Source organism: Felis catus, chromosome B3 (genome assembly GCF_018350175.1).
Source record: "Felis catus isolate Fca126 chromosome B3, F.catus_Fca126_mat1.0, whole genome shotgun sequence".
Lineage (NCBI taxonomy): Eukaryota > Metazoa > Chordata > Mammalia > Carnivora > Felidae > Felis > Felis catus.
In genome coordinates, this window is record NC_058373.1 from 45,044,281 (window position 1) to 45,071,987 (window position 27,707).

The 27,707-nt window shown below is 36.0% G+C and overlaps 1 protein-coding gene across 7 annotated transcripts; it reads left to right on the forward strand.

Annotated features, from left to right (window-relative positions):
* Positions 1–1,387: 1,387 nt before the first annotated feature.
* Positions 1,388–27,519, forward strand: BNIP2 (BCL2 interacting protein 2). Of its 7 annotated transcripts, none has more exons than XM_023256164.2 (11): positions 1,388–1,520; positions 9,553–9,659; positions 10,955–11,022; positions 11,555–11,722; positions 13,363–13,539; positions 16,277–16,379; positions 17,559–17,690; positions 18,834–18,920; positions 19,051–19,149; positions 19,896–19,931; positions 22,837–27,519. In XM_023256164.2, the coding sequence occupies exons 2-11, from the start codon at positions 9,610–9,612 to the stop codon at positions 22,886–22,888; spliced, it is 972 nt and encodes a 323-aa protein (XP_023111932.2). In that variant the 5' UTR covers positions 1,388–1,520; positions 9,553–9,609; the 3' UTR covers positions 22,889–27,519. The 7 variants fall into 7 exon arrangements, with proteins under 7 accessions (XP_023111932.2, XP_044915172.1, XP_044915173.1 ...); XM_045059236.1 differs by lacking the exon at positions 1,388–1,520 and adding an exon at positions 6,190–6,225; XM_045059237.1 differs by lacking the exon at positions 19,896–19,931.
* Positions 27,520–27,707: the final 188 nt, after the last annotated feature.

Below are 27,707 nucleotides of genomic sequence, written 5' to 3' on the forward strand. Positions count from 1 at the left end.
TTATTTATAGTTTCTAATGTTTCAGCAATAAGTATGGATAATTCATGAGATGGGGATAAAAAGATAACTCGTAGAATGGATTCTTCAAAACTAAAGGAAACACTAACCGAGCTTATTAAACAGTGAAGTTACTGAAATGAAATAGAAACTGAAGATTGCAAAACAAAACAACAACAACCAAATCACATAACTGTATATGATTTCAAATGATTTGCTGCCACCCTGTGAGGAATGCTACTCATTGCGGGACTGAAATAAGCAAACTATGGAACTACGAAAAATCTGTAACTGAAGATGGAATCACATACATAAGCATGATCCAAGACGTTGTTTAAAGCTCTGTGTACCAGTTGGTAAGTTTTGTTTTCTCTGCCAGCTATTTAGGGGGAATAATACCTAACATATATGATTACAGTATGTCAAGCGCTATTCTAATAAATATGACTTTATCTTACAAAAATCCTATGAAGTTGTTTTTTCCTTATTTTTATAGATGGGACACAGAGAGTTTAACCACCTGCCAACGGTCAGTAAATGTTGCCAAAACAGTGTAAACCCGGGAGCTGCATTTTGGGTCAATGATTCAAATTTTTGAGCTTTCTGTTCCCCTCAACCACCCTCCCCCCATTCACAAATATACTGCCCAGTAGTTGACCGTTGAGCCTTTGTAGGGATTTACTGGATGAAATTTCTTGAGAGAGATTATTATATTCCCCAAATAATTTTAGTTCCTTGAAGCTATAGAGAGCTGGGCCCTTCAGAGAACTGATTGTTACCAATCCACGGTGAGACAGGTGCAGAAATTTAGAGTAAGCGTTTGGAAAACTTTATAGTAATTTTACAAGTAATTGTATGGCTGTTGACTCTAATAATAAAATGTGTCTAATATTTTTGTTTTATCTTACTAGAGCATGGTCCACAACTAACTGTTAATCCAAAACACTAATCTGATCGCTCCCTGTGTTCGGGGCAACACTGTTTTATTCAGCCTCGAGAATTTTGCCAAGGGTTTTTCTGAAGTTTAGTTCCCCAATATGAGGCCTCGAGTACTTTTCCTCCCCTATTTTTCTCCATTTTATGCTACAAATGTATTGTAATGATCAATAAAGCCAAAATAAAGAGTGTAAAAAAGGCTCTCTGAGACCCGAGCACCCAGTATCGCCATCACGCGAGCAAGCGCCGCCAGATCTGCTGGAATACAGGGCTCCCGGCGGCGGACGCCTGCGCAGGCGTTCGTCCGCGACGGCCGAGGGGGTGGGGGCAAGGCCTGCTCTGCTTAGAGAAGACGCCACGCCTTCGCCTGAAGAAGGTCCGGATACTACCACTTCCGCCGGGGCAGCTCTCTGCATCCGGGTCAGCTGCTGCGGCTGCAGCTGTAGCCAGGGGACTGGGCCAGGGTCTCCGCTGCTGTCCGAGGGGAGCGGGCTCCTCTCGGCGCTACCTCTTGCGACCTGGCCGTCAGCCCCGCGTCGCCGGCCTGGAGGGGCGAAGAAGACGAGGGGGCCAAGGCTTCCTCCGGGGTGAGTGCGGCCCGGGAAGACTAGGCACGGCGGGCCTGGGCTGGAAGCGGGCCTGGGGCGGATGTCTGAGGGGCGCGTGTCCCCTGGACAGCCCGAGAGAGGAAGCCCAGAGAGTTATCCGGTGTAGGGGGCGCCTTGGAACCTGCCCGGGAGGCGCTTCCCGGATCCCCACCCAGCTTAGGCCCCCGCCCTTGGCTCGGCTCCTGCTTGCCTTTGCCATCCTTGCTCGCCCCCCGCCACCCGTCTGCCGTTTGTGCTGTTGTTCTCAGGAGAGAACTTGCCCCTTTTCCGCTCCCCCTGCACACACCCTAGTCGGGGTGCGGTAACCTGGCCCCTTTGGTCCCGTATTTAGGATCAGCGTCAGTCCTGGTGCAGAACAAAGAAACTTGGACTTCTGATGTGCCTCATACTCTCGGGGAGTAGACGCGGAAGCGGCATTTGTAATGAAAGCTTTAGTAGACCTTCCTCTGTGAAAAGACGAATTCCTGCGTGAATTCAGACTTTGCCTTTTGCTTAATGGTTTGGGTTTCCTGGGTGTAGCTGATGCACCTTGAGATCAACTAGATCTGCTCACGTTAAGTCAGGAGTTTATTTGGGTCTGTTATGTTGCTTTGAAACTTACCTTGTCTGCCTGTTCCTGGAGCTCTTTGAGAGCACAGCGTTTGCCCTGTTCATCCTGGTAATCATAGTGCCTTATAGTTCGCTGAAGTGTGTGGTTGCATTTTAGTGTTGCTTTTTTCGTCCTCACCTTTTTTGATTAGGATCTCTGTCTTAATGCATAATTACTTAACTTTTTTTCAATTAAACATCCTTTCTCTAAAATTGTGTAAGAATTTCTGCAACTTGTAAATGGATAAGGTTGGTAACTGAAGTTACCCAATTTAGTTCCCTTTTGTACTATCTTCTTGATGATCTTGTACATCTTTTACTTAGTTCTTGTCATTTTACATTTTCTCCACACTCTTCTTAAATCTTTCTAATCTCAATTGCCACCTAACGTTGTTGGGCTTATACAGGAAGTATGACAGGTCCACTTCTGCAAACATGAAACTTGAACTAGACCATCATAAGTCAGTGCTGTTGTAGTCTTTAAGCGTTAGAGGACCTTTGAAGTTAAATGTAACCAGATCTGGCATTGCAGGCTTCTTCTGTATAAAGTTGATGGTGAACTGGAGACAGTGTGCTGTAATAGTCTACGGGTTAATCTGGGAACCGGGATGTAGTGTCGTTTGCCTCACATATAAGAAGAAAATGGTGATAATAACACCAATGTTTTATACTTCGCAGAAGTTGTTGATTGGAACATAGGGGATGATGAATGTGCAAGTGGTTAGTAAATGTGAAAAGGAAAGTAGTTCTCCAGATTCCATCTGGAGAAATGCTGGTAAGATCAGAGATGCAGGAAGGCATCTAAAAAAGGAAGTATATATAGCCAGTTCTGAAAAATTAACCTTGGCTAACAGTAGATGGAAAGATGTCTTATTAAGCTTACATGGTGTAAAGCAGATTACTAGTATAATGTGATGATAGTAATATTCCAAAATTATCGTTTTTTTAAGGTTTATTTATTTTGAGAGAGGGAAACTGCAAGTGGGGGAGGGACAGAGAGAGAGGGAGAATCCCAAGAGGGCTCCACGCTGATACTGTGCTCAGTCTTCTGAACCTGGAGATCATGACCTGAGCCGAAATCAAGAGTTGGCCACTGAACCGACTGAGCCACCTAGGCCGTCCTCAAAATTATAATTTTATATTACAACCAATATTTGTAACTACAGGGGCTCCTGGATGGCTCAGTTGATTAAGCGATGAAGCGTCTGACTCTTGGTTTTGGTTCAGGTCATGATCTCACAACTCGTGGATTCCGGCCCCTTGTCGGGCTCTGACCTGACAGTGCAGAGCCTGCTTGAGATTCTCTGTCTCCCTCTCTTTCTGCCCCTCCCTCGCACGCGCGCTCTCTCTCTCTCTCAAAAATAAATAATTAAAAAAATGTTAAAAATATATTTATAACTACAATAAGGAGATCAGTATTATACTTTAATCTTTGTAAAGGCCTTAGAGCATCTCCATTATGTTCTGCATACTGATAATAAAAGTACTGTTTAGGGGCGCCTGGTGGTGACTCAGTCGGTTAAGCCTCTGACTTCAGCTCAGGTCATGATCTCACGGCTCATGAGTTCAAGCCCCATGTCAGGCTTTGTGCTGACAGCTCAGATCCTGGAGCTCTCTTCGGATTCTGTGTCTCTTTCTACCCCTCCCCTGCTCACGCTCCGTCTCTCTCTCTCAAATAAATGAACATTAAGAACTTTTTTTTAAAAGTACTGTTTATAGGTGACATAATTATTCTTTGCTTTATTTTCACAATTTTGAGAAGAGTCAGACCATTGTAATTTTTCTTGAATTTTGTGTTAACATTTTTGACAGAGTATCTCATTTTACTCTTTTTTTAAATTGAGGTACAGTTGGCATATAACATCATATTGGCTTGAGGTGTACATACAATAATGGTTTGATATTTTTATATATTGGGAAATGATCACCACAATGAGTGTATTTAACATTCATTGCCACATATTGTTAAAAATTTTTATCTTGTGATAAAAACTTTTAAGAATTATTTTCTTAGCATCTTTCAGATCTGTAATACACTATGCCGTACGTTACATCCGTAGGATTTATTTCATAACTGGAAGTTTGTACCTTTTGACCCCCTTCACCCATTTTGCCCACTCCTTCAACCCCCCTCCCTTCTGGCAACCACTGTTCTGTGCATCGAAGAACTTGGTGTGTGTGCGTGTGTGTGTGTGTGTGCATTTTATGTGTGTTTTAAGATTCCACATATAAGTTAAGTGAGACCATATAGTGTTTGTCTTTCTCTGTCTGACTTATCTTACATAGCATAATACCCTTAAGGTCTATCCATTTGTCCCAACTGGCAAGATTTCATTCTTTTTATGGCTGAATAATATTCCATTCTATATATATGCCACAGTTTCTTTGCCATTCATTCATGGATGAAAACATAGGTTGCCTCTCCACTTTCACTATTGTAAATAATGCTGCAGTGAACATGAGGCTGCATGTATCTTTTTGAGATGGTGGTTTTGTTTCCTTCAGATAGATACCCAGAAGTGGAATTTCTGGGTCATATGGTGTTTCTATTTTTAATTTTTTGAGGAACCTCCATACTGTTTTCCACAGTGGCTGCACCAATTCACAATCCTACCAGCAGTGCACAAGGGCTTCTTTTTCTCCACACCCTTGCCAGCACTTGCTATTTCTTGTTGAATCGAGAATGGCCATTCTAATAGGTGTAAGGTGACAGATCATGGTGTCATTTCATTCTTAAAAACCCCTGCATGATCCTGCTCTCAAGTAGTGACAAGCATATAAGATTTTTCTGTAGGTGTTTTGGTGATCTTTGTAAACATATAAGTTGGCCTGAAGTGTTTTCCTATAGTGCTACCAGTGTTGCCAACCTTACAGGGCAAAGTGAACATAAATATTTAGAATGAAGCCCTTTCATTTAAATGGGGAAGTGAAAGGCTTGCCTGGGCATTTCCTTCTGCAACTGTAGATGGTGGTTACTAGCACCTATTCCAGCAGAACTGTTACACTACATAATAGTAAAGTTGTCATGTAAGATTATAATTTATAACTCAAGACGGTTGTAAATATGATTCTAATACTTAATTTTTTTTTTTTAGTTTTTTTAACGTTTATTCATTTTTTGAGAGACAGAGGGTGAGTGGGGGAGGGGCAGAGATAGGGGGACACAACAGAATCTGAAGCAGGCTCCAGGCTGTGAACTGACAGCACAGAGCCCGACCCGGGGCTCGAACTCACAGACCGTGAAATCGTGACCTGAGCTGAAGTCAGACGTTTAACCAACTGAGCTACCCAGGCACCCCTTAATACTTAATTTTTGCTTTTAATGTTTTCAATCTTGAGTTGCATAGGGAAACCCCTTCTTCATTTTGGTTGAATTTACCACCACACCTCCTTCCAGAGACTGTCAGGAGGAAATACATTCTCCTTGATTTTTAACCTCATTGAGGTCAGCAACTGTTGTGAATTTATCTCTATGACTTCCACTGATAACTGGCACAAGTTATGATGTTCTCCCGGTACCACAAGTCTGTTGAGAAATCAAGTTATTCCTGTTGCATTAGGTTATTTTAACACATGGCATCTTAAAGTGTTATTTCCCCATTCTAATTTGCTAAATCTATGAACAAAAAGTGGGAAACAGGCACAGTTAACTTGTGAGTCAGCAATGTCCTGATTTCCTTCAAAGTGGTTGTGCTTATATTGCTCCTTTCTTGTTTGTTTCCTGTTCTTACAGCTGCTGATGACTAAGTGCTTCCAAGAACAATATTCTCTCAATTGTTTAAACTTTTTATCCACCTAGTGTATTTTCTCCCTAAAATTCGTGGTGGAATGGTCAAGAGTGAATCTATCTTTATCTCTCCTCCTAGGTTCTGTTTAACTAGCTTAAATAATTATCCCCAAACTAAATATCCATGTCCATGTGCTGTGTGTATTAACATCATGTACTTCATGATTTTGAAGTACAAATTGAATGAATCAGCTGAGATATCTGAAGGACTCAGGCTCTATATTGGGTAGAGAAGTTCTTTTCAAGTGATAGACTGGTTCCTGTGGTAGAGGATCGAAAGGACAGGGTTTGTCTTATCGAATTTCACAGGTTAGTTACATATTTTCTCTTACAAATGAGGAATAATTTTACCAACAGAAATTGATAATTGCATGGATGTGGATTGCCCTAAATATTTTCGCTACACTTTTTGGGGAGTAAAACAACAGAAAGCCTACTTACATAGTTTAATAAGAAAAATAAGCCTAAGGGGTAAAGCAACACAAAGGCTTGCTATCCAGTGTCATACCTACAGTTAAGTATTTATTCATGTAACTGATATTTACAGGCTTATGTGCCAGGCATTGTGCTAGGTGTTGGGAATATAGTGATAGCACTTTCAGTCTCTCCTTTTGTTTTTGAGATATTAAATATTTTTCTGAGTATGTGGGATATTTGAAAAAGACACCAAGAACATCCTGGTATGTTTCCAACACCTGGCAAAAAGGCGAGACAAAATAATGGAAACTTTTTCTGATTATTGAATTTAGGAAGTATATTAGTTCACTTTAATGTGATTATAAAAGACTTGAGAAAACATTGAGGAGTAAATTAAAATTTTAAAAATTAAAAATTTGAACTATATGCTAACTAATTTGGATGTAAATTTAAAAAAAATAATTTAAAAAATTAAAAATTTGAAAGAGACAGTTTTAAACCTGTATTAACAGAGTGTTTCAGTCTTCTTGAGCATCAGTTTCTAGGGCAATAAGCATTAAGTATTTGGGCTTGTTGACCATAATTTTGGGGTCTTTTACACTAGTTCTGTGTCTTAAATAGAAGAGATTGGTAAGGTAGGTATCCCTTTTCTGTTTATTTTCTTCTCTACTCAACATTGCCTCGCTCATTGTTTTCCCAAAGAGTTAAAAATCCCTTACTCCTATATATAAATACTGAGTTTTCCAAGAAAATATGTTAGTGAGGAAAAGATAGCATTTGCCATTTTTTCTGTACTTGAAAGCGTGTCCTCGAAAATTTAAACCTTTTGAGAATGTGTGAAACCTTTCTTTGAGCAGAGGTAAGAATTCAAACTTGGCAGAGATATAAATTTAGTTTACCATGTGAAATCTAACACTTCAGAAATTGCCTAATTTTATTGTTGTTCTGGAACACAGTGCTTTTTCTGTACAGCTTTGTACATCTTTTTTTTTTTTAACATTTATTTATTTTTGAGACAGAGAGAGACAGAGCATGAACGGGGGAGGGGCAGAGAGAGAGGGAGATACAAAATCTGAAACAGGCTCCAGGCTCTGAGCTGTCAGCACAGAGCCCGACGCGGGGCTTGAACTCACGGACCGCGAGATCATGACCTGAGCCGAAGTCTGCTGCTTAACTGACTGAGCCACCCAGGCACCCCCAGCTTTGTACATCTTTTGACTGTTGTAATGACAGCACATGAAGCAACCATAAACCATAACCATGTCTTTGTTTTCTTTCTTTATTTATTTATTTATTCCAGTATAATTAACTGGAATTATATCAGTTTCAGTTGTATAGTAGAATGATTGAACAGATCTGTACATGACTCAGTGCTCATCATGTTGAGTGTACCCTTAATCCCCTTCACCTCTTTCACCCATCCCTCACCCACCTCCCCACCAGTTCTCTATTTTTAAGACTCGGAGTTTTTTGTTTCTCTCTTTTCACTTCGTTCATTTGTTTTGTTTCTTAAATTCCACATATGATGTATTTGTCCACGTATTTGTCTTTCTCTGACTGACACTTTACTTAGCATTATATCCTTGAGATCCTTCCATGTTGTTTTAGAAGACTAATTGAAGTGAATGTGAATGAGTGTCACCTTTTGTTTTATTTGATAAGTATTTTTAAAAGTTATATATACATGATTTTAAAAGTCAAATAGTTTAGGATTTACTATGAAATGCATCAGTCATTCTCCCCATCTCACCCTCTTTCTTCTACTGGGGCCAACCGCTTTTTGCTTTGTTTTTAATACTTCTAGTGATACTTCCTATCTGTTAAGAAATACATGTTTTATTACTTTTTCAAAAAATACCTTTAGTCGGGGCGCCTGGGTGGCGCAGTCGGTTAAGCGTCCGACTTCAGCCAGGTCACGATCTCGCGGTCCGTGGGTTCGAGCCCCGCGTCAGGCTCTGGGCTGAGGGCTCAGAGCCTGGAGCCTGTTTCCGATTCTGTGTCTCCCTCTCTCTCTGCCCCTCCCCCGTTCATGCTCTGTCTCTCTCTGTCCCCAAAATAAATAAACGTTGAAAAAAAAAAATCTAAAAAAAAAAAAATACATTTAGTCATCTATTGACTTGGTCTAATGTAATTCAACTGAATAGTCATTTATACTTCTTCCCCCTAAAGTTGTCAGTTTTTTGTTGCACTCATTAACCAGTTGATCTTTATGACTTCTTAAATAATGTACTTAAACCTCTGTTTCTTATTCCATCAACCAAACCAATCTCTAGGTTCTTCACTTTGTAAAATAAGGATGTTGGCCCCACACCCTTCCTCAGACAAACTAAAATTTAATGGCCTAGGTTAACACATGTGGATGCATCAATGGAAATACTCACTAAGTGTCTGAAAACTTATGCTGAACTGTATGAGAAAAGTTTAGTGTAGATATGAGGCAAATCAAAATTAATTTACTGGATAATTACTAAATAGCCTTCTTTAAATACTTCCAGAATTATGGCATTGAAACTGTACGGGAGGAAATATAGAAAACAGCACACATGTTTATTGTACTTCAATTCAAAAATGTTAATTATACCTCAGTTAAAAAAAATACAGCACACATATCACTTGGCTTTAGTGCCATCATGAATGTAAATGCGATTTACTGTGGATTTCTAGAATCAACCTCCATCCACATGACAGAAAATTATGGGTCTAGAGTAGAGAATATATTTACTTTTTATTCATTGTGCCTTCCCCCTAAAATTGCATAATTTTTCTCCATAGGTCAAAATATTTAATAAATTTTAAATCACAGCCTGGGATACACATGCATATATGTAACTGAAAACGAGTATTTTCACTGCACAATACCCTTACTACAAATAGCACTTACTTTGCTAGAATATATATATATATGTATATATGTCCACACACATGTATATGTATATATGTATACATGTACATATGTGTATACATATACATATATACATATGTGTATACGTATGTATATGTGTATATATGTGTGTGGATATATATACACACACACACCATTCTTCATTCTCATTCTTTTTTTTTTTTTTTTTTTTTTTTTTTTAATGGTAGTTGAAACCCAGTAAATTGATTTCGCAACCAGGGTGGAGGTGTGAACTAAGGTACAAGATTATTATGCCTTTTAAGCAGTTAAAAAATAAAATGGAAGATACGTTGTTATAAATTTTTCTCTTTTCACAGGACATTGGCTCTCTGGATTATCAGGAGCTTGTAGTTGATATTGAATCTAAGCTGAGGATGGAAGGTGTGGAACTTAAGGAAGAGTGGCAAGATGAAGATTTTCCAATGTGAGCAATACTTTTAAAAGAAAATTTAAAACAAAACTTCAAAATCTCTTTATTGACATGTCACTTACTAAATGAATATTGAGTTTCTTAAAGAAGCCCAGTATTGAGGGGCACCTGGGTGGCTCAGTCGGTTAAGTATCCGACTTTGGCTCAGATCATAACCTTGCAGTTCGTGGGTTCGAGCCCTGTGTCATGCTCTGTGCTGACAGCTAAGAGCCTGGAGCCTGCTTCAGATTCTGTGTCTCCCTCTCTCTCTGCCCCTCCACATCTCATGCTCGTGTTCTCTCTCTCTCTGTCTCTCTCTCTCTCTCTCTCAAAAGTAAATACACATTTAAAAAAAAAAAAAAAAGAAGAAACAGCCCAGTATTGAAAGGTATTCATTTGATACTAGAAAATGAGAGTTCCCATCCAACAGTTAGATGAATTCTCTTGTATCTTATATTCCAACTAAATATATGTGATTTTCTATAATCTTTCATCTTTGTTTTCAAGACGTAAATTTCAAAATTTTTGTTATTATAAAAAAATGCTTTAATGGGGTATTTCTTAGAGTCTAAGGGGTTCCTGGGAGAATGGAGTCTTTAAATGTCTGTAAGAATTATTAAATTTTGTGTTTCTATTTTAAGAAAAAATTTATTAAATAAGGTTTTTGGTTTTTTTTTAGATCATCTAGCCAGCTACCTTGATATGTTTGCATTTGTGTTTACAATGGTATTGACACCAGCTGGGTTAAGAGAAAAAGGGCAGAGGCAGATCTTCTATGTAAATGATGCTTCCATACCTTCCTGGTTAGAAGACCATCCCAGTGCATAGAAAGGTCCCTTAGCAGTGGGAATATGGACAGCTGGTGGGAATACCAAGCCATTGCATAACACATGGGGATAATAGTAATGTAGAAATACGAAGCTCAAAAGAATTGTAGGCATCATCACCATCATCCCATGTGAGGGACAATTTACCTTCATCACCCGTTGTATCATATGTCACATTAAATTCCTGCGTTTGAATTATATATATTTTTAGGTTGTTTATAATTTTTAGAATTGTTTTATAGTTGTATTCAAGAGGAATTAGATAAGGAATTTGTATCTACTTTTATGTGTTATTTATTTAAATATGTAAGTCATCTCCAACAGTCTGAAATTTTCTTTAAAAGTGGTTTGTAAATTACTGAAGCTTAAGAAACCACTCTCTTCAGTTTTCCACATAATTGGTTCTATATTTTTAATAGTTCTTTTAACTTCAAAAAAAATTTTTTTAATTTGTGAAATAAAAATTATGTCTGTGTCTTCTAGACCTTTACCAGAGGATGATAGTATGGAAGCAGATATATTAGCTGTAACTGGACCAGAGAGCCAGCCTGGTAAGAACTTGACATTTTGGTTTCAATGAAATGATAGGCTTTGTGCTATTTTTTAACACATTTCTTTGTCAAGCAAAAAAAAAAAAAAAAAATATATATATATATATATATATACTCACTTTTTGTTCTATTATAGGGAGCCAAAGAATGAGTTGAATGTTTAAGAAAGCGTGTTTGGAATGCTCTGGAAATTATAACTTTCCAAAGACCTACTCTTGGTTTTTGGAAATTTCTACAATAAAAAGTTGAGAGGAGTTCATTTTTAGTAGTAAGAGTTGGTTGTAAGATCTGCGTCTGTTATTTAAAAAGATATATCCTTGTTGGAGTATGTCATCTTGCCGTGATGTAGAAACAATAATGATCAAAATCCAAAGTTTGTAAATTAATGCTTTGGGATTGTGTCTGATTAATGTTAATTTTCCTCAAGAATGAAGTGATTAAAATTTTTCTCTTACTCAACTTGAGCATGTAAACAATCCTTCTAATCTTTTTTTCACCTTTTTTTTTCTTTTACCCGTTCCATGCTCACTAGAACTTAATGGAAATAAGGTGAGAAAGAAACTCATGGCCCCAGACATTAGCCTGACCCTGGATCCTAGTGATGGCTCTGTGCTGTCAGATGATTTGGATGAAAGTGGAGAGATTGACTTAGATGGCTTAGACACGCCATCAGAGAACAGTAATGAATTTGAGTGGGAAGGTAAATGCTTCATTGTTTTTATCTAACTTTTATTAATAAATGTTTGTCTCTGTATGCATATGTGTTTTTTGAGTAGCAGTTTCGTATTAGGATAATTGGAAAAACTTAAAACTTGAGCATGAACCCAAAATCAATGACGAAGGGATTTTGTTGAAATATGTTAAAGTTCCTACTGTATTTGTTACTAAGATGTGAAGTACTGCTAACGCTGAATATTCTTATGTTTCAAAACTGTTTTTAGTAGATTACACAAGTGGCTTAATTTTTTTTTTCTTAATTGCCCAGTATTGTAAAGTTATGTTTTCTCATGTTGCTTCCAAAATATCGCTTGATAATTATGGCATGTTCTTTTATTCAGTCAATAATCTAAGCAAGAAAAGCTTTGAAGAGACATGTAATTTAGGGAATATGCTACAAGTAATTAAGGATTTACAGAGAGGGAGCTTTGAAGGGAGTTTTTTTTAATTAGGTTTGCCTACACTGTATAAACAACCAGCTTGAATTATGTATACTCTTAGTCTTGCAAACTTTATATTCCTGATTATTAGTTATTTAGAATTCAAAGGAGTTGGCATGTCTGTTGCTTTGGATGCTTTCTTTAATGACATAATTGCCGTGTACAGTATCTTTATATAGTTGTTTGTGGGTTTCATCCTTAGAATGATTTTCATTTCAAAGCAGTGTTCGGCACTATGTGTCTTATCTGAAGTGAAGAGTAAGATCCTTGATATGCTGTATCTTTGTTCCTTTTTTCTTCCCTGTTTTACTGGTTCACTAAGCAGTCCAGTTATAGCAGTTTTTTTTAAAAGATACTGAAATAGTTTTCTGCCTATGTGTTTTGTCTCTTCTTTCTTTAATGCTGCTGTAGTCATTTCCTGGAAGGATATTTTCCGTTAACAGCTTTATCTTGGAAACAAACAACTAACATGCAGTAGGTTCCCCCTCCCCCATCTTTTGGTAAGGACTATGATACTAAAATTTTGAAAATCATTTCTTCATTTAAAATCCACTAAAATGCAATCTTGAAATATAAATTACACCTAATCATTGGTGCTTCTGCTTTGGCTAATGTCAATTCAAAATAGACTTTTGCATGTACACGTCAGAATTTTTTCAGTAAATATATGCTTAATAAAATTGATCAAATGAGAAATAATCATTGACTAGTTAACCACTTTCTATCTGGTATTACAATGTTTGGGGAGTAATTTATGTGCTCAATAACAAAAACCAGTTTGCTCTCAGTTACTGTAAATAACCTATAGTGGTAACTACCAAGAACAATGTTGTAAATAGAATCTAGAACAGTATTGTAAGGCCAGTATGCTAAGATTTTGATGGTTGTGTGAATTATCTTTTTTGGACTCATGAATATACACTGCACTGTGATTAGGTGCTTTCTGAATTAAGCAATACAAAAAGAGTTAACCATGTTTTCCAAAAGCATAAAATGGCCTCATACGAAGAGCAAGAAGCCTTTTCCTCTATTATAGAAGAAACACTTAAAAATTCCACAGAAGGTATAATGAAAAATTCTCTGAACAGTCTAATTAGATAGTAAAGTGGTTAACGTGCAATTTTATTTTTATTTGTTATTTATAAGTAACAATTTGTGATTCAAAAACCTTTTATTTTGACAGATGATCTTCCAAAGCCCAAAACTACTGAAATTATTAGGAAAGGCTCAATTACCGAATACACAGCAGCAGAGGAAAAAGAAGATGGACGACGCTGGCGTATGTTCAGAATTGGAGAACAGGACCACAGGGTTGATATGAAGGCAATTGAACCCTATAAAAAAGTTATCAGCCACGGAGGTAAGAGCGATCAAAGATTGTTCATATTTTTTAGTGCAATATCAGAAATGTAAAAGCTTAAAGAAGCTCTCCCTTGAGTTAAAAATTGTAACTGGTAATTTTTATGTCATTTTAGAAATATAACAGGTTTGAAGTAGAAGGATAAAACCACATTTAAAAATCATTAGTAGACGCACACAGTATGTTCAAAAGGTACAAGAGTGTACAGCAAAAACTGTTTTCCTCCCACTCTCTTCCTAGACACCCCCCCAAAATTGAGACTTTCTCATCTTTTTATCTGTTTGTAATTTATATACAGTGAAATGCCGTAATCCTTTTTTGTAGCATTTGCAAATTTTTTTTTTTTTTTTTTGGTCTCAGCCTCTTGAGATATCTATAATTGACACATAATATCGTGTAAGTTTAAGGTGTAAAATGTGTTGATCTGATACAATACATATTGCATAGTGATTACCATTTCTTTTTTGTGGTGAGAACATTTATGATCTGCTCTCTTAGCAACTTCCGAGTACATAATAGGGTATTATTAACTGTAGTCACTATGCTGCACGTTAGATCCCTAGAACTTATTCATCATATTACTGGAAGTTTGTACCCTTTGACCAACATCTCCTCTTTCCCCCTAGTCCCTGGTAACCACCATTCTAGTCTCTAAGTTTGGCTTTTTTAGATTCCACATATAAGTGATATCATACAGTATTTGTTTTTCTTCTTTCTGACTTTTTCACTTAAAAGTGCTCTAATCTGAAATGTAAGATTCAGTGAGTTTTGACAAATGCCCATGTAACCATGTATCCCCATATCACCTACACCTCTAGACAGGTAGAACTTCTCATTGCCCCCAAAATTCTCTCATACTCCTTCCCAATGAATACCCCCTCCCCAGTAACCACTATTCTAATGTCTGTCCCCATGACATTTCCTGTTCTAGAATTCCATGTAACTAGAATCATACAGTATACACTCTTGTGTCTGCTTCTTTTGCTCAGCATATTCTGGAGATTCATCCATATTGTTGCACGTGTCTATTGTTTATTCCTTGTTATTGCTAATTGTGTGTTATTCATTGTGTGGTTTGACCACACTTGGCTTATTCACTTTTCCTTTGATGGCTATGTGAGTTGTTTCCAGTTGGGGCTATTATGATTAAAACTGCTGTGAACATTCTTGTACTAGTCTTTTTGTTGTGTAAGTAAAACCTGGTGTTACTTAAAGCCCTAAACAAATCCTGTAGCTTTACCATAAAGTACAGAACTAATTCATTCCACGTTCTTACGGAGCACCAACTTTGCATATTTGTGGAATATCCAAAAATAGAAGGCTTTGATCCTTAAGAAATCACAAGTCAAATAGGAAAAGCTTTGGAAGTACAATTATAACTTCTATCCATCTGTGCCATGTACAGAAGTTTACTTACACGCTGTAAATAGTGCCAGAATGTTAATGGTAGTCAAAATGCAGTTCACTCCTGGGGCATCTGTGTGGCTCAGTCTGTTGAGCATCTGACTTTGGTTCAGGTCATGATCTCACGGTTCATGAGTTTGAGCCCCATGTCGTGCCCTGTGCTGACAGCTCAGAACCTGGCGCCTGCTTCGGATTCTGTGTCTCCCTTTCTCTCTGCCCACCCCTGCTTGTGCTCTGCCTCTCTCTCTCTCTCTCTGTCTCTCTCTCTCAAAAATAAACATTAAAAAAAAAAATGCAAGTCACTCTCTAGAACATGTCATATTACCTGAAATCCTAATGCAGGAAAGGGACCACACAGGTTAAGCAGATTGGGTTTTTTTATGTAAAGTCATTTCTACTTAATTTACTCTACCAAATGCATTCCCTTCCTTATTTCTATAGTCTTTATTCATCTGAAAACAAATCACTTGAATATTTGCAGTTACATTATTCCACCTAATTTAATCTTATTCAGATGAAGAAAACAGGATAATCTGGATCAGGAAGTCCACAGACTTACATTAATTCAGCTGGTTCATGGGAAACAAGTTGTGAGACCTGCCTTATGGTTTAAACCTAATATCTTTCAGAAATAGTGCTTTATTTGGATTAGGGGAAAATAATTAGGGCCATTTTATGCTACTGAATTATCACAATGTGTTTTGTGGCTGAGATTAAGAAAGATATTGAAGATGCTAAGGTACTTGAAATGTTTAAACCTTTTCAGCGTGTGTTTGTAAACAATAGAAATGAAAGTTAAAGCAAAACTGTTTGTTACTGGATACAGCTTAATATCTAGAGATTATAATAAACATACACATTTTAATAAACATACACATTTTAACACTTTTTCTTCTGTTAGAATTGTCAGAGATGTAATCTTTTCTTAGTTTTTAATCCTCTCGAAAATCCACAAAATGCTAGGTATTGTTGACTGTAAAACTATTTTTTGAAAAGCACCCACTTTAACCATAAATTGCTTAAGATTGTTTTATTGCACATGTTTTTGTATTATGTCTGCTTGGATTATGTCACATTTGTCTATTTACTAAAATAAGTCTGGCTTTCTGATTATGCTATTTTAATTGGGTTTCTGGTTTTATGAGATTTTATTGCACTTGTTTTGAGAAGAGGGGATTTAAACATCTTTCTAAGACTATTTAAGATTAAATAAGAAACCAGGATTTTTGATCCAAAAACTTGGGGAAAGTGAATCACTATAATCTGTCAACTGTACAGATTTCCTCTGAAAAAGTAAAATCATGCTAGCGATTTTCTTTGATTTCTTTTCCAGGATATTATGGCGATGGATTAAATGCCATTGTTGTGTTTGCTGTATGTTTTATGCCTGAAAGTGGTCAACCCAACTATCGATACCTGATGGACAATCTCTTTAAGTAAGTGTATCTTCACAAAAATATTTGGAAGAATTTTGGGTTAATTAGATCTCCATTTCAAGAAGGTGAACTTTAACTGGAAAAAGATTATAAATATCCCCATCCTGGTTAAGTCCTTATTCTTTGGCATTATGCAACTATTTGTTCTCCAACTCAGCAGAAAAATTGTCAGTTTAAAACCGGAGGGGATATTTCAAATGATCTGTTCCAGCTTCTTTATTATTTATATTTGAGGATACATTAAGTGTAAAGAAATTGCTTTGATCTCAAAATCATATGACTAAACTGCATTTATTCCCAAGAAGCCAAATGTAACTGAACTAAGTTCTGTTATATTTCTCCAGAATCGTTTTGTTTCTTAAGTTAGTGCTGTTTTTAAAACTCTTACTGTGGAGGGGTGCCGGAGTGGCTCAGTTGGTCAAGTGTCCGACTCTTGATCTCAGCTCAGGTCTTGATCTCGTGAACCGTGAGATTAAGCCCTGCTTCAGGCTCTGCGCTGACAGCGTGGAGCCTCCTTAGGATTCTCTTTCTCCCTCTGTGTCCCTCTCTCTTGTGCACACACACACTCTCTCTCAAAATATATGAACTTAAAAAACTTATTGTGGAAAATTTCAAACATATACAAAGGCAGAAAGAAGTATATTGAATCTTTGTGTATGAATCACCCAGTTCCATAGTTAACAGTTTATACCTCCCCAAAATTTATGCTCTCCCCATTGTGTAACTTTGGAGCAAATCCCAGAAATCATGTCATTTCATCTATAAACACTTAAATATGTATTTCTAAGAGATAACTCTTTTTTGTATATAATCATAACACCGACTAGTGCAATTTTAAAACTTTTTTTGTTTTGTTTTTTAGAGAGAGAGAGAGGAAGTGTACTTCTGTAAGGGGGGCACAGAGAGAGAGAGAGAGAGAGAGAGAGAGAGAGAGAGAGAGAGAATCTCAAGCAGGTTCCTCTGATGCAGGGCAATCCCATGACCCTGGGATCCTGGCCTGAGTGGGATCCCCAACCAACTGAGCCACCCAGGCACCCCCCCCCCCCAACCAATGGAGTTTTAGAATTTTAATTGGCTTTGCTGTCATTTAAGAGAAGGGAAGGACATTCTATAATTTGGATAATTGAGTTTGGTAGTGTAAAGCAATATTTAAGGCTTAAACTTAATTTGTTTTTATAGGTATGTTATTGGCACTTTGGAGCTGTTAGTAGCAGAAAACTACATGATAGTTTATTTAAATGGTGCTACAACTCGAAGAAAAATGCCCAGTCTGGGATGGCTCAGGAAATGCTATCAGCAAATTGATAGAAGGTATTGTAAATACACATTGAAAGCTAGTCTGAATAATTTTTAGATTAGATTTATTAGGTTAAATTTTATTTCCTATTGCCACTTAAAGACACCATAAATTACATTGGTTAATTTCATAACACATTTCTATTTTCTCAATGTAGTATCTTAGAATATCCTGAAAGAAATGAGTTTTGATCTGTTTTACAAAGAATAATTCCTTAAAACAAACTTATAAAATAGTTCTTTATTTCTCCTTATTTATACCACACTGAACATTTTCCTGTAATTTACATTTTGGGAAAGGGTGGAAAACTTAGTACATTTCCTATTTTAATATATTGTGAATTTTGTTTAACTCATAGTGCTTAGCATGTTTTATGGTTTTGAAGAAGCTCACCTATAATCTTCCTCTGGAGTGAGCTCCAGAAGTGTGTTCTCCTAGGAGTTAGTTATCCATGTGAATGGAAGGAACTTTGATTCTACAATTGGTTTGATTTGACTATAGCTAATTTGAACTAATTTAATGAACTCAGACTCATTAATAGGTTTCTCTAAATACCTAAACATGGCAGGAGCTAGTTTTTATGATAAAAAAAAAAAAAATGCTAATGATCACTTTATTTAAGTGTGAAATATGCATTAATAAAACAGGTTTTATTTGGTCATTATAAGTCATCCAGGATAATGCCTTTAATTCTTAGGGGGGAGTTTTACACCCCATAAGAAAGTGTTAGATCTTATTTACATTTCCTGTTCCTATGGTGATCTTCACGTCCAGCTTTCTGCTTGCACAGTGCCTTTCATAGTGTCAAAGAAATGAGTACCAGTTCCCTCCTCTCCTGAAAAATGAAAACAGTTTACCTCTGTTTTCCATATTGACCTCTACCCCTGGTTGACACAATCCTAAAGTGAATATATCTAGGAGACATTTAACGACAGGCTATACTGTGGATGGACATAAATTTAGCCAAGTGGAGTAAAGTTCATCTCAAGTGCATTTTCTTGTCTTTAAGAATATCCCATCTAAATGAACTTATGGATGAGGGTTTTTTTTTGTATAAACTTGTACATACTTACTGATGTCTTACCTTTTCTTCCAGCAGTAGAATTTGTAGAGCTTTTAAATTTTTATTTCTTTTTCTTTTTTTTTTTTAACTCCAGGTTACGGAAAAATCTAAAATCACTAATCATTGTACATCCCTCATGGTTTATCAGAACACTTCTAGCTGTTACAAGACCCTTTATTAGGTAATTTTCTGAGAGCCATTGACTTTAAAAAAAAAAACAAAACTAGAAACAAAAACACAAACTCCTTGCATGAATTTGTCAGTTCTGTTGGTCAGAATATTGAGGTAATTATTTTTATTTTCTTCCATAGCTCAAAATTCAGCCAAAAAATTAGATACGTCTTTAATTTGGCAGAACTAGCGGAACTTGTCCCCATGGAATATGTTGGCATACCAGAATGCATAAAACAGTATGTTTTGTTTTATTTCTTTAATTATATTGGATTTTTATATTTTGATATGCAACAGGTAAATATTTTTCAATACACACTCTTTTTCCTGTATTATAAATATTTTGTAACTGCTCTTGTTTTTGTAAAGAAGGAAAAGGGAAAGAAGCCATTTTCCAACACCTTCTGCATTAGTCACCATTTTCTTCAGGCTGTCAGTTGAAGAAGTAGGAAGTATTTTTCTGGTTGTGATTAATTCTAATTTTTAAAGACTTTGCAATCTTAAGAGTTGATTTCTTCATTGGTCAGTACTAAAGAACGTTCTGCAGACTTGGAACATGCTGCTGTCCAAATTTGAGTAAATTCATCATGGCATTGAATAATCCTGTCACTGGAGAAATATACAGTATTGTTTTTATCAGCCTAACCTGATAAAATTCCTCTTCCTGGCTGGAATATATTCTGTTTACCACATTCACTTCTTTATAACTTTTATAAGGATTTGGTAGAAGGCTATTAACATAAATACTTGGGTATCACACTGCTGTCATGCAGAAAAAAGTTTTTTGTTTTGCTAATCTGAGGTTTAGTCCATTTAATGTGTCAAAGCCAGATTTCTTAGGTCAGTTTTGACTTTCTCCACAGTGTATTAAGTATTTTTGGTTTTGCCTGCAGTCTTATATGAATTTATTGTCAGTGCCTTTTTTTCGAGTTTTTGTTCCTCTTCATAACATGTATATTTACTAAAATAACTCTTCCCTACCAAGGTATGAAGAAGAAAAGTTAAAAAAGAAACAAAAAAGGTATATGCACACCTTGACTGGGTTGCATCTAGACTAGTCCATTTGCATTGCACAGACTAACTCTTCCTTATTGGTTGGTTAGCTTGTAGACAAAGATAATAGCATCTGTAAATATAAACATACCCCAGAATCCAAATACAGAGTGAATCTAAAATTCCTGATGCTGAATATGGCTTGGATTCACCCTATTTTAACACCATGTATAATGCCAATTAGGAATTAAAGGCCACAGCCCCTCTTCACTCCTTTTTGGTATACGTATACTGATGACAAAACCAGAGAAATTGCTAAGAATACTATTTGAAAAACCAATTACCTCTAAGACTTTATCTGTTTCACCATATTCTTTACATGTCTAGTGGTTTTGATAAATATATATATTTATTTAAGGAATCAATTTATTTCCCTGGGGTTTATGATTATATTTGCAATGTACATATTCTTTGGCTAACCAACATTGATTTCCCTGTATGCTTATAAATGGCCTGCTAACCAGTCAAATCCTACATACAATAAAATACCTAAAATTCAGTATACCATTTAATAGTTAAATACTCTGCTTTCCATCTTTAATTTTGAATACTTCTGCTTTGAGCATAACAAACTATTAGCTCTTAATATCTTGGCATAGAACATGAAAGGCAAGGGTATAAAATAATTACCATTTTATATACTAATTTAGAACAGTGTAGAATTTGGAGGTAACTTGTTAATGGATTTTTAAAAAATAATGACATATTAGCAAAACTGTCTTAATACTAAGTGTCTTAAGAGTTAGGGTGAGAAATTTGTATGTAGTTATCACTTGGACCATTCTAAGGAACCAGTTATAAGGAACTGAAACATTCTTAACTTTGAGGACATTTTGACTCTGTTGATGAGCAAGAATTCCGTTGACCTTGTGATGGAATCATAGCTTTACATTTTTATATGACACTTAACAGTTTAACAAACATTTGAACATAGAGGTGTGAACAGTAATTTTAGATCTTGCTAATTTTTTTTTCTAGGCACTAGTGTACATTTGCCAGACAGATAACTGAAATTAAAAATATAATCTGTAATTGTATACTGAAGCCAGTTGCTTCATGGATTTCAAAATGAATTACCTTTGTTGATAAAATCTGCTGGGCCTTTTTACAAAGTTCTTAGTATTCAGTTACCTAGAATTTAGGCATCAGAAAAATAGTAGAACTATACTTTTTATTTAAATGTATTTTTTGATAACCTACCAGTACTATTTTATCTTGTTTTTTTTTTGTTTGTTTGTTTGTTTGTTTGTTTTCTCTTTTAAAAACTTCTGTTTAACCTTGATAGAATCATTACATGTATCTTTCAGGCACTTCCTTATTTTTTTGTACAGAGTTTTTTTACTCTTAAAAATTAATAAATTCTTGTCAGCTTGAAAATGGTTAACATTAAAGTTTTAAAGATAAAGGAGCATATTTTAAGACATTTCACAGAGGCTGTATGAGGAGGAGCTTACTTAAGGTGAAATCCCTATGATGAGTACTGGTAATAATGGGGTTTCAAAACTGAGTGTGGAAGTATAAGAATTTTAAATGTTGTAGATGTTTCTTCCAAACAGTTCCTCAGTACCAAGTATGGCCAGGGAGAGATAACAGTTGTTAACATGTTTGAATGTAGTTTAAAAGTGAAGTAATTGTGAAATTCGTTCTTAAGGATATTTCAGATTTTGAAAAGATTGGTTGTATACTGCAAGCCTTACCAAGAATATGTACCTTTCAAATTTTTGGTACCAGCATATTAAAAAAAAAAAAAATGTTTTTAAATGTTGTTAATCTGGCTTTACCACAGACCAAGACTTTTCGGGCTCATTTACTAATGTTCAGGTGATCCTAGTAATGAGTGGTGATGATCATAGTAATGTAAACATAGTAATGAAAAGTATCTTTATATATCAAATTGTTTTAAACTCCCCTCCATCAGTAATTCCAACTAGTACAAATATAATAGACTATGGTACATTATCTTCTTTAAAGGGTTGTTTATAATTGTGTGGTAATTACATAATTCTAATCTCCACTTGCCTAAATTTTGATATGATCTCTGTGCAACACACTACTAATCGAGGCAGATTTTTAACCACCTCTGGATATTTCTGATTATTAAATTCGATGGCTTCTTACTATCAAAATAAGTGAAAGGCATTTATACTCTAAGTGTACTAGTAAATTTTAGACAATAATTCTGATTTCTGTAAATGTGCATTTTTATCACTGAATTTAAAAACATTGATCAGGGGCGCCTGGGTGACGCAGTCGGTTAAGCGTCCGACTTCAGCCAGGTCACGATCTCGCGGTCCGTGAGTTCGAGCCCCGCGTCAGGCTCTGGGCTGATGGCTCGGAGCCTGGAGCCTGTTTCCGATTCTGTGTCTCCCTCTCTCTCTGCCCCTCCCCCGTTCATGCTCTGTCTCTCTCTGTCCCAAAAATAAATAAATGTTGAAAAAAAAAAAATTTAAAAACATTGATCAATTGGTGGAATTGGTATCATTTTAATATTTCGGTTAACAGAATCATTGTTGAGGGAGTTTTTCCTACCACTTCTCATCACTTACATCCCTTTGCCAGCCATGCTATGGCTCCAAGATTTTAGTATACTTGTTATAGTTTGAACTTATAGTAAAGTTTATGGGCATTTGTACATAAAGTATATTATAGTCTTTGAGGAAACAACAGTCACATTTCTTGCCAGTGTCCTCTTGTCTTTAAAAATTACCTTTCATGGTTGGGGAAATGTCTGGTAACCTTTTTACTATGTCTGCTTCTTTGCAAAGCTTTGTTTTTAACAGAATAATATTCTATGCTAAAAGTAGTCACAATTTTTAAAAGAAAACTGTTCACTTGCTAGTGTCTTATTATCTATATTGTTTTTCATTAACCAGAGTTGATCAAGAGCTTAATGGAAAACAGGATGAACCGAAAAGTGAACAGTAAGTTTGGCATCTAGTCCAGACAAGACTGAAGAATGTGCTGATGAAGCAGTGCTCTTTTTTGCATTTATAATGCATTTATTGGCCCTGATTTTTATGTAACCTGTTACAAAATTGACTTGATTCTTCCTTAATGGACTTTTGTATAAGGGACTGTTCACTGCTGTATTGGTTTGCAAATCTCTTGAATTTAGCTCTTTATTAGCTAATTATATTGTACTCATTTTATATTTTATATTGCTAAATAGCAGAGAACCACACTTTATATAAAGCAGTTTTTGCATTTGTTTGTTGAATGATACATCTTCTTCAGTAAAATATTTATATGCCTAAATGGTAAAGGAAAGAGATAATATATATTTTTATGTTTCTGAGCAATATTTTTTAATGTATACCTGTCTTGTGGAAGAATGTGCAGGTAAATGAGATCATGATTTGTAAAGTGCATGTTCGAATTTCTGTTTTTGTAGATGGTTAGATACATTTCCTGAGTAACTTACAGAGTAAAGTTGCTCATAAGATGAGGGACAGTTAAACTGGTTCTCGTGAACACCCAAAGGTCATGTTCATAATCTAAGTAGATGTATACTATCCTAGGCTTTTTTCTCATTTAATAAATACCGTTTAATTCAGAAGCGCAAATACAAATGTATTGCACACCGTTTCCTTTTTAAACTTTAAAGACAAGTCAAAAAGCCATTTTTAGAACTAAACTTCAGAGGCTAAGAATTGGGATTTGTAATATATGTATATATGGGACATTTTATCTTCTGGCCCAAAGTCAGAACTTTATTATAAAAATTTTAGATTTGTTCACTAATGTGAAATAAGCTCTGTGTCCAGGGTATCACTCTCCAGAATTTGTGAGTGCAGTGTAGTATTCAGAGAATGTGATGAGTTCTTCACTGTCACTATTTTTCTGTAGAAAATAGGGGCTGCTTTTTTAACTGCTCTCAATGTGGGCACTTTACCAAAATACTTTATCAGTTATTTAAACTTGATAGTAAGTGTTTGACCTAGTCAGATATTGTGTGTATTCACATTTTCTTTTGAATCATGTTGACAGTACTGTAAAACTAAGTTATTTTGTAAGTCTTAGAGCATCACTGCGTTATGCTGTTTTGGATGACACATTTATATTAACTTTTTGTTTAATTTGGTAAGTACCTTGACACTATATTAAAATACATTGTCCTTAGGTGCTCGAACAGAACTTAATTGCCCGCAGAATCATCCTAAAACAGTAGGTTGGTCTAATATTGTGTCATACACTTGTGTGACTCATTTGGAAAACTTGGTATCCTCCAAATTTGAGGGTACTGCCACACTCTGGGCCTTCCTGTGAGGCAATTTATTAAAGAGTGTCCTAGAGTAGCAAAATTGGAGCAAAGGAGGGCTAAGCTTTTAGGCTTTATTCTGTCAGACTGAACATACATGTGGCTTTCACCATTGCCATTTTTATTATAAAGTTTGTATTACAAAGAGAATTTTCCTTTACTTTTTGTCCTTCTCAGTTATAAACTTGACATGCTAAACCTAAGTCTAATCCTGGAGGATTCCCAGGATGAGATGTTCCTCAGCAGCCTTCTGACTTAACTTGGATCCAGCAGCTGTAGGCAGATCCTAAACTAACGTCATTCTGGCAAGTAAAGCCAAAACCATTATTGCTTGCTCAAACCTTAGGAACGGCTTGTGTTGAAAAAGCAAACTAACAATAACAACTTAGCCATTCCTCCTGAATTTAACCATATGAGAATTACGAATAAACGATTGTGGAATTTAATTGTGATTAGCGTATATATTTGTAGAGCTCTTTAAGTAGTCTTTCATCTATAAAAGTCTTTATCCTGCTCACAATTCGCTGAGCTTTTTAAATAGGTGGTTTTCCTCCACATTAACAGTTTTTCAGTTTCAACAGTTTATTGTGTTTGTTCACTTTTGCTTTTGCAAGCATTGTTCCTAACTACAGATACAGCTTGTTGCAAAAGTGGTGCATTTTCTTAAATATTTTTTGAAGTACAACTAGCCCGTCATCCATTAGAACATTAAAATTCAGAGGGAACAGTGTTAACACTTGGGATATAACGAAAGGGATGTGCCGTGAATCGCTAGAGTAAAACACACCTGCTCTAACCTGCACCTTAATGGAATCTGGTATAGAGATGTGCCCCATAATAAATGTCTCATAACCCTAAGGCTTAAGATCATAACTGGTAGGTTGGAGGAGAAGCATTTACCAAGTTTGTTGTTAATCGTTTGTCTTTGTGTGACATTTCCCCCATATCATTCAATTTTAATTTTCCATTACTGATTGAAGTGAAAGTACATATAATTGTAATATTTCATGTTTCTCCTAAGGTCATGGATCTAACTTAACTGGTTTAATTTGATTTTTGTCAGTATATTTTGTTGTACTTGGGCTCTGAATGCCTTTTAGTCAAAAGTTTCTTGTATAAAGTAATTTGGTTGTGTTCTGCTGGATCATATTCCTAGGTAGCACCAAGGAAAGATGGTATATTGACCTCACGGTTTAAGCTTAATAGCCTTTACCTTGGGCGGAGCTTGGTGGTGGAATATGATTCTAGGTAAGCCCTAGCAGGGTAGTTTGAAAGGAAAATAACAAAACAAGGGAGGAAGAGAAAACTATAAAGGGGTTCTCTCAGATGTCACTGAATGTGTCTGTAAAGGGAAATAGTGTGTGTGGCAGCTCTTGGCACCATGCAGTAGGCTTTCTTGCATCCAACAGGAAAACCTGCAGGCTTCACACGGAACATGTGAGTAAGAAGACTGGAAGTGAAGGAGGCAAAGACTGGTAACACCTATAATGAGAATTTATATTTTCCTCTGCTTTGTCTCTTCATACAGAAACAAGTTGGAACAGAGAGGGTCAGCAGTAACAGTGCTCAGATTAAAGTTTAGGACTAGGTTATTTTTTATGTTTTCTAAGATTGGTAAACGTTAATGTAGTCTTTGAAAGTGGACATCGCTATTTAGTAGCTTGCAGTGAGTACTGAAATTTGCTGATTGACGAGTAGATGTCAGTAGCTAGAATTTGTCCAACTGCAATTTCAGAATTTAAAAAGGTGAGGGATCTGCTTTTTGATAGAGACTTCTTGTAGAGGACTATATAGCACCACTATTTGGCGGTTTTTATGTGAGTGCTCAGGGAATCTCGAAGTGTTTGATTTAGTGCGGAAGTGGCTTTTTTAGATTTCTTCAATTGACAGGTAAATTAGCATTAGGATTTTATCGGATAGAATGGGCCAGTTTCCTGATGAGATTGGTAAAGGTATATATAAGGTGACAGTTGCTTTGTCCTCCTTTTCCCCATGTTATATAGGGAAAATTAGTAACGTTGCTCAATCAGAAGGGAGAAGATAGACTGAAAATAGATTTGCTAATCCGTCCCATCTTGTTTTCATGCTTATTTTTTTCCCATCCTATTTAGATATTTGAGAACTGGATCACAAACCTCAAAAGAAAGGAATAGAGGAGTTAATGTGCTTATTAATTAGACCACCTGTTCGTTAGAGTTTATCTTGTCGCAGGGACCAGGAATTGGAAGAGTTGAGTTGCTGGGAGAAAGCATTATGAATTTACATTCACATGAGAAGGTCAGCTGGTAAGGGCAGTGGAGACCATCTATGCAGTGTTCTAATAGTACTGAAGAATTACCTGGGGAGCCTTTCACTCCCTCTTCCGCCACCCAGGATTCTGAATGAATTAGAGTTAGATCAGAGGTGAGTCCCTGTAATGTAACTTTCCTTCAAAGTTCTAAATAGTACTTGAAAATAAGATAATGTGTTAATAAACACCAGGAGTGACTCTAAAATTTGAACAGAACTGTTATTTTGTTTCAACTATGTATGCTAGATCTACTTAATTTCTTATGTTTTGAGATTTACTTTAAAAACTCTATGAAAAGTTCACATAAAGCACTTAAACACGTAATGAAAATGAAAGGTTTAATGCTTTCAGATTGATAAAGAACAATATTAAACTGTTTGCTTCGGATAGCTGTCTGAGTCTTATGTGACCTCATATAAGAGGTTAAAACATTTACATTTTGAAATCTGTGTGTTTTCACAATCAGTATGGCTAAGGAGGAACTTGGAAAATAATACTACTCTGCTGCTCCACTGCACTTTTTGTATACAGACTTTTTAAGTTATGCCGCTTAAACTGTTCATTTACATAAACCTAACTAGTAAATATTGGAGGTGTTCAGGGCTACTGTCTTGCACAGCCGATTGGACACTGTTCACGTGGAACACAATTTAGAGTTAGTCACCTACACACTTTGATACGAATTCCAAAAATTCAAATATTTTTCTTAATGTAAGTTCACGTTGTTGCCATGTAGACACAATGTGCTTTGATCGTTTCACTATTCAAAATGTGTTGCTTAGGCTGGTGCTGTCATTTTACAGTGTGAGAAATTTAGTTCTGATGACTGTGTGTGGAAGATGTTGATGTGATCCCTGTAAGAAAGGAAAGAGTTGGTCTTGATTTACTAAGGAGATGTAATATTTTATTTTTCTCTGACTTATTAGGAATACAATAACTTGTGTCCTGATTTGTTGCACATGATACTTTTGCAACGTTAATGAATTTAAATAAATTAATTGTAAAGTTTGTTTTTGACTCATTTTTATCACATATTTTGTCTTACCTTACGTTACTAAATTGTTGCACTGAGTTTTTATCTTGTAAGCCTTTCAGTAGTTACAGAACTTTTGTTTCTCTTTATGTAGTCTGGGCACTACTTGCTATTCTTCAAAGGGGTGAAGTGTTCATCCTGCTTTCATTTTAAACATTGTTGA

Bases quoted from the DNA above. Each gene is read 5' to 3' on its own strand.
- BNIP2 (XM_023256164.2), top strand. From the start codon at position 9,610: ATGGAAGGTGTGGAACTTAAGGAAGAGTGGCAAGATGAAGATTTTCCA. The intron at 11,023-11,554 runs GTAAGAACTTGA...CATGCTCACTAG, and splicing joins TGGACCAGAGAGCCAGCCTG to AACTTAATGGAAATAAGGTG. The intron at 19,150-19,895 runs GTATGTTTTGTT...TTCCCTACCAAG, and splicing joins ATACCAGAATGCATAAAACA to GTATGAAGAAGAAAAGTTAA.